The sequence below is a fragment of the Phlebotomus papatasi genome, chromosome 2 (genome assembly GCF_024763615.1).
Source record: "Phlebotomus papatasi isolate M1 chromosome 2, Ppap_2.1, whole genome shotgun sequence".
In the NCBI taxonomy this organism is placed as follows: Eukaryota; Metazoa; Arthropoda; class Insecta; order Diptera; family Psychodidae; genus Phlebotomus; species Phlebotomus papatasi.
The window spans coordinates 65,603,009-65,615,438 of record NC_077223.1 but is presented as its reverse complement, the minus strand read 5'-3'; the positions used below and the strand labels follow the sequence as shown (position 1 = coordinate 65,615,438).

Genomic DNA, 12,430 nt, shown 5'->3' with positions numbered 1-12,430 from the left:
AAATCATTTCAATATTGTTTTATCTTTCCTAATGAATTATTTAGTATTTCACTGCTTAAGTACGAGTTTTTCTACTGACTTTACCTTTTCACTGTATTACATTATAAAGAAAATTGTTTAAAATTAAATAATGAAAAATCGTTTGTCAAGTAAATTTAAAATTACTTATCAAAAACAAAATCTTAACTATAACAAATTTCAGTCAACAATTATTTAAATTTCCTTATGAAATTTAAAATCAGGGGCAAATACCAATCATGAAAGTTTTATGATATTTTGCTTGATAGAAATCCGGATTAGGAATCCTTAAAGACTTGCAAAAACAAATCAAACATAATTTGATACTAGTTTTTCTCACTTATGATATGGGTAATAAAATTTTTATTTTTAGAGCCCTAAGCTGTATTCAAAGTCATAAATGCATATTAAAGGTTATCTGTGAGAAATTTGCATTTTCACACTGGCCATAAGCTACAATGACTCAGAAGAAGTTTACAAGCCATTTAATAGCAAGGGCAATATGAATTGTATAAATTTGTAAGAAGATTTAATTAAAGGGAAAATTTTCTATAACTTTTACAAATTACCACTTTAAAACAATTTCTTTCTTGTTTTGGGCAAATTAGTGCTTTATTAGTGAAATAATTATTGTTGTGAGAAATGTTTGAGGCTTTTCTTTCAGTGTTTTGGTGGTATTTTGCAGACAAAGAAATGAATAAGAGGTTCCAATCAATAACTGTGTGGCTTTATTGCTTAGTAGAACTATTACGCGATTTATTGTAGAGTTAACTGTTGAGTAATTAAGTGGGCTTAATTACTTTGGCATAAAAGTAAATTAAAGCCTCAATTATATTCGGTGTTTTTTTCTAAGTGATTTATTTGAGGAAGGAAATATTATGAGCTCCGCGATCAGTTTCAATTGTGCACTCCAAATTTTTTGCTGCATCTTAAAAACCGAATTTTACATTGTAAGATCATTTTCTATTGCTGCTCAACTGGTCAATGCTGGTCAGAGTTTTACTTCGAACATTTGCCTGAAGATCTTTCCTGCAAATCGGAAGAGATAACTTTGCACTAATGTTAAAGCCTATATCTTATCGGGGAATTTCTGGTTTTCCGGTCGGAACATAAATTATACAGAGTGTTTATCAACCTGTGGCTATATTTGATATAAATAAAAATTTCCACATGCAGAAAAATAGTGAAGAAAGTGCTTCAGTGATAGATTAACATTGCCATTGAATTTTCTCGAAGAGAAGATCATTGGCAAACACGTAGTGTTTGTAATATCAAAATGAAAAATTACCTACCGGTTTTCAAGTTCAATAGACTCTTCGTGCGATGGATTTTCACTTTTCTCCAACTCTGAAATTACAATTAAATTGCTGTTAAATAATTCAGAAATTCACCTACATTTTCGATTGCAATCTTGCATGAGACGAGTGAGAGAGAGAGATCAAAGGGTTCTTCAGTGTGCAGGAGGGACTATCAGTGACTGGTATTTATGCCCAGACACTTGGTCAGATACCAAATTTGGTCAATGTAGCTTTCACATAATGAAATGCATCGTTGGCATAACTTTCATGATTGTGGAGTAAGGTACACTGAGAAAAATAGGATAATAAAACGTATCAATTCCCGTATAGAGAACAATGCTAATGTTTCTTTTTATTTAATGGTAAATTTTCAAATTCTTTGTTTTTTCATTTTTAATCTGCAAGAAAGATGTAAACCGTTAGTTTTAGTTTTTAAATTGATCTGGAATTAGGGTAAGTGTGCCAAATTCCGGCCAGTTTGCAATTTAAGCCACCTTTTTGTTTCTCGAATTTCCAGGAACTTTTAGATTTTACGTACTCTAGAGATTATACAATGCAAAAGAATAACAAAAAATATAGCTTCGACAAACGAGATGACGTGAAAAAGATATTAGAAGAATTCCCGAAGGGCAACGAACTATGAGAATGAAGGTGACCGAAATGGGGCACCAAAGCTATGTCCATTTTTATTCATTTTAAAATGTATTAAGAATGATTTTAAAGTAAATAAAGACGATAAACTGTCTACAAGTTTCCAAGCAACACTCTTTAAGAAGAAAGAATAAAAAAAATCAATTTGAATTTAATATATTACTTATCAAACTTAAGACTTTGATGCTTGCATGCAACTATGCCGAAATATGGCACACTTACCCTATGTAAATATTTTGTTAAAATCCTATGTTTTTGAAAGTTCCTAATCAGTGATTATAAAGTTGTCAGAAAAGTGGGTAAAAGTTGCGAAAGAGAGTATAGGTCCTAAATTTCGGCCAGCTTTAAATTTCGGCCACCTTGACTGTAACTTCGGCCAAACAACTAAATTATTTAAAATTATGGATTTAATCTTCGCATCATCTGTAATTTGAATAAAAAATTGTGTTATAAAAAATACAGTGTGGAAAAAATCTTACAAAAAATGTGACAGATCGCTTGTGATGCTAGTAGTATAATAATTTGTGATGAAGTACAAAATGATTAGTGTTCATTAAAGATTGTTTTTGTTTATATTAATAGTGAATCGATCTTCAAATTTCGAAAGCAATTTCACAGTTGGATCATGTATTTCGTGTAAAAAATAACCATATTACGAGCTTATCGTTAGTGAGGTAATGTTTACTATTTCGGCCACATCTTTTGCTTCTTCAAAGTTAATTTCTAGATTGTAAAATGTCCACAAAAAAAAACATCTTCCCTCTGATAGATATAGGTACATTGGTATAGGTATTTTGAAAATTCTCAAACATTATTCGAAAATTCAATTTGAATTCTATTTGATTTTTCGAACATCAACGACATTTTGTACAAATAAAATTTAGCTTTCAGCCGAAATACTTTCAGAAGGAAACAAAAAAAAGACTAACAACATCTCAATTTTTTCCCAATTTTTCTCAGTGTATTGTGTCTGACTTGGTATGATAGTGCCTACAATTTTCAACCCACTTTGGTCAATTTTAATTGATCTTTGCCATTTCTGACTGATCGGTGAAGAAATCCATTTCATGTGGTAATATTCTTCAGTGTTTGGAAAATGTCTCAAAGGAGAAAATTAGTAAGAGAAAAGTTGCATCCATCGAGAGCATATGGGTTAATAGAGCCTATAATTTTATTGACAATTTCGTAAAAAAACCTCCCATTGATATTAAAGTGAAGAGGCAGTTAAATGTTTTTTCTATGTCAACATACGTGTTAAACCTCCTAAACAACTCCTTAGTGACATCAACTTAATCAATAAAGACAACCTGACAATTTTCATTGAATTCCAATGTTGAGAAAGTGAATCAGTGCAAGGCGTGCTCACTTTGCCTAATGATCAAAAAACCCTCCCAGGAGGAAGCTTTGATGGAATTTAATTTACTATCGTGTCTTTTATCACAGTTTTTCTCTTCTTATTTTTCTACCTTCAGTATGGACAAATTAAAAAAAAAAATGCACTGCCACGTGATTTTTCATATAATTAAATTACCATTGAGGAAAGTTTCACTTTCAGCCAGGTACTAAGACCTGCTACCATATTATTGTTAATAATATTGCTATGAATTCACACATGAGCACGATCATCATTCACTTCAATGGTTCTCTTTTTTACCACTCTGCTCCGAAGTAAACAAATTAATTTTCCCGCGCTTGAGATTACCAAGAGTCTCTTAAGAAAATTGGCAGCAAATGGTCTATTTTTGCTGCGGATGTTTTTCATATACGTAACTTCCCAGCGCTAGTCAATGGAATTGTGCGTGCGTAGAGACGAAAAATTAATTAATATGCAAGAGAGTTTTCACAATTTTTCTTGGGAAAAAAAGTATGTTTTCTGATGATTTTGACACGAATAAATTCATTAGAGGTGAATTATTTCCGGAATTTCAAAATAACTTTAGAGAATAAAGATAAATAACAACAAAAAACACCTGCAAAGATCCAATTAAAATGCACCTTAGTAAAGCAAGTGAAGAAAAACAGAGTTGATTTGCAAAGGAAATTTTTTTTCCTAGATGATGGATAAAGATTTAATAGGCTAATTTAATCATGTTTTTTATCTCAATATTCTTTATATGATGCATTCTACTTAACTTTCTTAACACTTACTTTACTGAGAATAAAAAAATAATTTGTAAAATTTTCGTGAATTCCAACAGGAGATTTACGAAATGCTGGCGAGCGGTAAAACCCACTGACATTATTTCTAAAAGTTTGTACCTTTTCCAGAAATATTGTTTGTAACGTTTGTGGCATAATCATTTAACGAACATATTTTGTACTCTTACAAATACATTTTTGTTAACTTTCGTACAAAAATCTTAATATTTTGCCATTTCTTTACATAAATAAATAGTTTAATCTGTGTAGTCATCATAATAATCCTTTGGCTGTGAAGCCTTTGAAGGACCAAAATTGTCAGAAGATTTGTACATTTGGATATAAATTTGTACACGGGATCCCGGGATTATGCACATTTTCGGGACCGAATAAAACCGCGCGAAATGACTGCGCTCAGAAAATTTGCATATACCTAGGAGATTTCTCTGGAATGATTTACAGAAACACCGTGATGTATGCAAAATATAGTTGACGTCATTCGTCTAACTGTGTTATCACACTTGCACATTAAAATTTTAATATGATTCGTATTAATTGTCGCTGGTGAGAGTCCAAATGTGTAATTTGTGTGTTTGAATCATTTTATATTCAAAATTAGATCTGTTTGTTGATAAAAAGGTAGACTTGACCCCCAAAATTTGATATAAATTGATTTATAGCATTAATGCGAAAAATTAATGCGATTTTCTCTTTAATTTTTTAATGTGAAAAATATTTATGCTTTAGGTAAATTTAAACTTACTTTTGCAGGCCAAGTCCACTTCTTTATCAATAAATAGAAAAACCCCAAATATTAAGTGACTCAAAGACACAAATAACATATTTGGACGCTCACAAGCGACAATTAATGTGAATCATATTAAAATTTTAATGTGCAAGTGTGATAACGCCGTTAGTGTTTTAAGATATATTGGGTTATCGGTGACCCATGGAGAATTTTTTTCTGATTGTCTAAAATTATTTTCGTCTAATAGTTGTGTAGTTTCCCTTAAATCTTTAATCGAAGTAAATTAATTCATGTCATTATTTTCAATGCATATAATTAAGTTAGCGCTATGAAATTTCTATAGAGAGTCTGTCTATGCGTCCGCAATCCCTCCTTTCAAATTCAGAATTGGATAATAACGTTCCGCGAAAGAGAAACTCTTTTGAGTGGAGTGTGGTCTGGACTAAGAAAAGCATCAATTATGCTCCTTATTAACATATACGGGTTTCAGACTAGAGACTTATGGCTGAGATTTAGCGCTTAAGTTATAGTCTGAAAAGATCGAGTTGTTGCTAAGCCAAAAATTTAGAGACTTAGCTAAGTCCTTTCGGAAACGAAGGTTTACTGCTTTGTTATATGGCTTATAGTTTGAAAACGAACTTTCTTTATCTTTTCGTAAAATGCCATTTGATAGCCCGCCAAATTCCAATGTTGTCAGAATCTAAGCATTAAGACTCAATTTATGTCTACAAAGGTATCTGGCTCATTCTCAGTCATCAACAAAGCTATCTTAGCAAGGAACTGGCATGAGTCTCAGGTCTAAAGCCGGCCTTAAGATACCACACTGTTCCCTTGCTGTCGATGTTTAATGCATCCATAGCTCTTTCTACACATGGAGGTATTAATTTTGCAACTGCATTATAGTTTATGTTGTCATTAAGGTTGATATCGGAGAGCGTTAAAAAATGAACACTTCTTGGAACCTCGTCAATTAAGTTCAAAATATACTTTCGGTCAATTATATATATTCCCACTTTCATTAAATGCTCTTCTCGCAAAAAATGTGTTCGTAACTTCGAACACATTTTAAGGCTTTTAAGGACAATAGATATATTATGTTATCCTGATGCAAAATTTTGACCATAAAAAAAACGAAAAATTAATAATCCCAATATTTTTCAGTCTTTTATCTAGAAAATTTGCAACTTTGTTGCATAATTTTATCAGTTCATTCTTATCAAAACACAAAATATAAATTATTTGCAGGTCTCTTTGACGATATGTGAAGCTTCCTGGGGTACTCCAGGCAGTGGTCAGTATCACATTCAGACAGACGAGGGTCCTGAGCGATTTTTTCGCTATCAGACCGACAATGGCCAGTACCGCAAAGAGAAACGCCTTCAAGACGGCACAGTAGTTGGTAAAGAAATCAACAGGGTCTCATTCAACAGCTTAATTAAATTCAAAAATTTCTGCGTGGGCACATCAACTTGACCAATATATCTTTTATTGTAGGAACGGACGCATGGATTGACTCTCTTGGGTACTTGAGACAGAAAGACTACATCGCAGATAATCAGGGGTACAGGATCTTGAAATCAGCAACAGTCTATGTTGGGCGTGATAGTTCAATTCATGTGAGTTTCTCTTGAAATCTATTTTAAAATTATTTTGCCAAAAAGATTTTTTTTTGTGTAGGATGCTCTTAAGATCGCTAAGAAGGCACCAGGAGTAGAGGGGAAGAAGACTTATACGGAAATATATACTACTACTCCAACAACTACGCTTTCACCTCCGATTCAGTCGAATGTTATCGGACATGACTACCCTCAACCCGATACGGTCTTTATAAGACCCCATGGAGATCCTATTGACTATTTGCCACCTGTTAAGGAAGTTCATCGACCCCATCCAACGCCTTCACATGACTACCTTCCAGCCACAACGTCCAAACCCGTCTATGGAACCCCAACGACTACCTTGGCTCCTCCATTAACGGACAACGAAATTTCAACTACACCAATTGCTGTATATCCTTCAACGGTAAGAACGCGACCAACTTACGTACCCCCGATTGCTGCGTACCCCTCGACCACGCCTAGACCGGACTTTTCATCGAGCCTATCTCCAATTGGAGTGTTCTATTCAAGTACACCGCCTCCCCTTTTACCCCCATCGAATGATCTCAATCCACCAGATTTGGACTTTAGGCCCTACATCCCACCAATTGACTCCTCAACGGCCAGGCCTGATTTCATTGGAACAACTTTCAAGAGTGTCTCTCCGCTTCCCGGAAATAGTGTTCAGCCTATCTTCGACAGAGGGTCGGTTCGAAAATATGTCGGACCACTATCATACCAGTACTACCATCCAAATATCAAACAAAATCAATACGACAGGAGACCCAATCTAATTGGGAATGGATACGATGCCCAGTATCCTCAGTATGATGGGGTAACTCTGAAAACGGGTGAAGGATTCCGATACTACCTACCTCGGCAGTATCATGAAGAGACAAATTCTGGGGGTGATACGAGAACCGGGAGCTTTGGATACATAGATCCGTTCGGTATCCGAAGAGTGATCTACTACAATACAGCTCCTGGTCGAGGGTTCGTACATCGTAAAAACAACCGATACGTTGGCTTCAATGCCACACCATACGATCCACGACCGATCACGTAATTTTACGAACTACTAAAAATATAATTTAAAAAATAATCATGTGCCTCAAGAAAATGTGGTGTGATAACGATTTTGTAGTGTGTTAGGAGTAGGATGTTTAAAGGACACTAAAGACTTGAAGTTAGAATAGGCTGAGTGGCCTATACAGTGTAAGATTTAATCTCTGGAAGTGTAAAATGACTCACAAAACTAATAAGTGCAATGAGTAATTGAAGGTGTCCAGTTAAACTGCCATAAACCTCCAAACTGGCCAAATTTGCAACAACAAGAGGATCTCCAAGTAGAAGATCATGCTCAAGAAGAATTATTCTCCCCTACAAAGTCTTGTAGAATTCTTTAAGTAAAATATTATGGAACCATGTTAAGTAGTGCACTGTAAAGGGATTCTGGAACTTCTTCTATAAGCATTTTTAAAAACAAAAATTACACTATAAACCTCTTAAAAGTTAACTACAAGAACATAAAATATTTTGGTTCTATAAAAAAGCCATTTTTCTTCTTGGGTGATCAATTGCGTGGGTGAAACAAATCATCCATTGAAGATTGATCTTTTTGCCATCATTTTGAGTGGTTGACAGATAGCCTCGGGACAAAATTGACTTCCACTCTGGAGGCTCACCTTGATTTTTGGCTCTCTCAATTAACCAGTAATTCTCTAGAAGTGCTCCAGAAGCCCATGCCATCGAAAGTCCATTAATTTGTGAACATTGTATTTGTGGGCGAATTATGCAATTGAGACACGTCATGTTTCTTTTTTTTCTTTCAAGTCTCTATTGAGGAGGAATTGTGTGAAAAATAGTTTGAAATATGACACAATAAACAATAGTTGTTGATCCGTTGAGATGTGGATTTTTCCACATTGTCGAGTGGAAAAAAAAGTAACAAGAAATTTTCTTATGTTCTTTTCATAATTGTTGAATTGCTTTTACAAATCGTAAAAACGCAGCAAAATTTGAATACATTTTATTATTGCAAAAAAAAGAAAGATAAGATTTTATTTCTTTGGTTTGGTGGATGAATAAATGTATTACAAGGCTTAGGATGGGAATTTTGTTTAATTAAATTTGCATTATAAATTATTTAAATGAAAATATGTTGAGTTAAAGAAATCCCTATCTTTAACATTTAAATGCACATCATAAAAGGGTTATAAAAAATTTTCACGTTAGAGCTTGGATTCTTGGATATTTCGGTTGAATGGAATACAAAGATTTCACGTTAAGATGTAAAAAAATGCAGGAAATTATCGAAAAATAATAATATTATAAAGATAATATTATTTCTAATCAATATTATAAATAAGATTACCATTTTCATTCTTTTTTTTGCCAGACAAACAAAATGTGACGAACAAATGACAAAATTTTACAAAGATTTGTATGTTTACGTAAATTTACGAACAAACGTTTGTAAAAGTACAAGAAACGCTCGATAAATGATAATCTTACGGATAACGTTTGCGAAAAAAGTACAAACTTTTACGAACATGTTTGTCAGTTAATCGATTTACGAACATTTCGTAAGTCCCCAATGGGAATTCACAAGAGTGTACGAATAAATGTTTGTAAAAAAAAAACAAAAAATGCTCGTTAAGTGCTCATGTTATGAACAAAATTCGTAAACAAAATACAAACTTTTACGAACTTTTTTATGGATTATACGAATTACGAGCATTTTGCAAGTCTCCAGTAGAAATCCACAAATATATACACTGAGAAAAAAAGGGGGTGCGATTAACTTTGTTTCCTCGTAACTTTAACACTTTTTAGGTGTAAAAATATATCAACATTTTTTAATGTTAATTTTACACCTTTTTAAGGGTAAAATTAACATGAAAAAGGGTAACTTTAACCCACAATACACCTAAAAAGCAATTATATTTACACGGATTTTGGTTCAATAATGCAAGGTAAAATTAACATTTCCGGAATGTTATTTTAACTTTTTCGGATTTCTCTCACTCAGTGAGGAAAAATTTTACAAAATAGTTTTTTTATGTATAAAAATGTGAGAAAAGTTTTGTCAAGTAGGTAAATATCATCCTTTTGGCAAAATTTCAACAAGAAACCATTTGTTCGCTTAACTAAACTTTATTTTTAGAGTAGATGATCGTCTTTTTCGAGGTTAGTTCATGCATAACCTCAAATTCTTGGCAAACATTTATGCTCAATAAGATAAAGTGATCCAATTTCACTAAACGATATTTTGCAATGTTATAAAATCCATGTTCAAGAACTTTTATATCTTACCTCTCTTATTATTATGGAAGGGGAATTGCCAATAATGACGAAAACCCCTTAATAAAATAAAATTAAATATTATTATGGAATTTTGAGGTTATGTTGTACGAAATTCATAAGAGAAAGAAGTTAATTTATGGGTTATTATTTTTTACATTCGCATATCAAAATTAAAAGTGATGAAATAATTAAAGAATATCTTATTTTATAAAATTATTTTGGAAGCTCGGGAAGCTCTTATCCAAGTTTCCTCTTTGGCTTTTTGGCTAAGAAGTAGCAAAAGAAATAGTACGACATAAAAAATTGAGCTTTACCGATTAAAGATCTTTATCCGAGAACGCGAATCAGCTTTTAAAAGCCTAATTAAAATAATTTGCTTAAAGATATTTTTTTCAAAATTGCGGGACATAACCTCAAAACTATTTCCGGGATTTCTCAAAAAAAAAAATTAATTGCTAAAAAAATTGGTAATGATAAACAAGTCAAACTTCATTATTTCGTCTCTTTATTTGATAGAAAAAAAAACATCGGTGTATTTCTCTGCTGAAATATAATTAATGTCCTTATTATTTTAGGTTAGATTCAACATAACCTCACATTTCAGAGTAATTATCATACAAAATATCATACGGATTAAGAGATTAATACATATTAAAACGTTTTATATCCAACGAATTTTTTGGTTATGTAAAAATTTTATAACGCGAATCCTGATCTGATCAAATCGAAGTTCTCTCTAAATGTGCATACGTTCTTAAAAAAGAAGTCACTCACAATGAGAAAGAATCACAGTAGATTAAAGCACATTTGCTTCAACAAAACCCCCAAAACGTGAACAAAACATCAACAAAATTTTTAAAATATTTATCTGTCATTATGTCGCCTTGGATAAAGAGTCCACGGATAAGCGAAAATCCATTGTAATTTTATTAAAAGTTTCTGAAGAAAAATTTGGGAAATGTATGAGAATATAAAAGTTTTTCGTGTGCTTTGATTAAGTGATTACATGTTTTATAGGAAGTAAGTTGTTATAGGGATTCCGTAACAGCGTGATAAAGTCATATGACAAATTTAATTTTTCAAGTGGTAAATTCGGAAGAATTTATCAAAAATTCCGTCTCATATCAACTACTAAAAACTTCATAGAGGTTCTTGCAATGGCTATTCGATGATCACTGACTCGCGAACCTACCATGACAATTTGTCATATGACATTGTCATACTGTTGCAGAATTCCCCTCCTCGTCAGGTTTAATGAAATCTCAGTAATAACAACAAAAATTATTGTAAAGCTTCTGAAAGTATTTTTCCCACCTAAAATCTTCCTTACTGAGTCTTTTGAATTAGTACGAATATTTATCGAGCTTCATTTAAAAAAAAACTTGTTTCTCACTATCAGTCAGCAATTTATGAAAACGTAATTGTAGGATTAATTAAACTATAGGCCCAAACCACCAAACTCTTTGGTAAAATGCAGAAAAGAAGCAATGATTCATAATTCGATGGCCATTTGAGTGCGCAAGAGCATTTTTGGACAAAAGAAAACAAGAGTTGAGAGAAAGAGTAAGAAAATAATAGAAACAGGAAACATGATGCGTAATTAGTAAATCACGTAGATTAATATTAAGAAAAAAAAAGAAGAGAAAATAACTGAACTACCAGTGACTAATCTTGCTGTACTAAAAGTATTTTTGCTGCCAAGAAAAACGACATTTTTTCTCTGGCAATAGATTTTCATTCCAGAGAAGTGCAAGCAAAAGGAAAAAGTCATCATGCAACGATAATGGAAAGAAAATGATGGTATTTGTCGAATGAATTTCCGTTACAGAGAAAAATGATCATGTTACGAATATTATCTTGTAATTTATTCAATGTAATTAATCCCAAATGTACTGTCTTTTACCCTTCGAAAAAAATAAAGTGTCTATGAGGAAGAATATTTTTTGGAGGGGAATACTTCTCTAATAGGGTCATATGAGTCATACTCTCCCTTAAGGTTTTGGTTTTAATTGGTTCTTTTGGTCAATTGTGGCTATACTTTTAATCAGATCATGTGCAATTTGAACCCTGACTCAGTAACTTGCTGAGCCATTCGTCAGTGTATTATTTCTGGATGGCATCATTGGGAAATTCATAAGCAGGAATTCACCAAATATTGCCCTAAGGTGTGATGAAGGGGCAGGTTTTCACATTCAGGGTATAAAATCAAATGGGCCATTCACAGAAACGACAGTACACTTTCAATCGTCAGTGAAATCACTTCTTCAAAATTGTGTTGGACAAAAATTTTGGATTATTTCAATTTTAGGCTTTTCTTGGCAAAATGGTAAGCAATGGCCGTAAAAACTTTCGAGATCTTCACTTAAGAAAAAAAAAATAAAAAATCACGATTGATTTTTATGTTATCTTTTCGTGAAACATAAATGAAATATTCTGTGAAGTTAAGTGTTATAAACAAAAAATAGGTCCCCTAACAATTTTTTTTGATAATTTTGGGATTTTTTCGCAAAAATATGCAAAAAAAATTACAAAAATTTAATGGAAAAATCGCAGAGAAAGAAAAATCGCAAGTAAGTGAAAATCAAAGAAACATGAAACATGAAAATTGCGCCTAAAAAAAGGATCTCGAAAGTTACGGACCTTTAGGAAGACCCTTAGTAAAGTGTTTTAGG

The 12,430-nt window shown here is 32.5% G+C and overlaps 1 protein-coding gene across 1 annotated transcript in view; it reads left to right on the top strand.

Annotated features, from left to right (window-relative positions):
• Positions 1–11,695, top strand: part of LOC129803894 (uncharacterized) — a 38,362-nt gene extending 26,667 nt beyond the window's left edge. Inside the window, exons 2-4 of the mRNA XM_055850769.1 lie at positions 6,100–6,253; positions 6,349–6,470; positions 6,532–11,695. Of these exons, the coding sequence (XP_055706744.1) occupies positions 6,100–6,253; positions 6,349–6,470; positions 6,532–7,518 (1,263 nt within the window). The 3' untranslated portion in view covers positions 7,519–11,695. The remainder of the gene's footprint in view (positions 1–6,099; positions 6,254–6,348; positions 6,471–6,531) is intronic.
• The last annotated feature ends 735 nt before the right edge of the window (positions 11,696–12,430 follow it).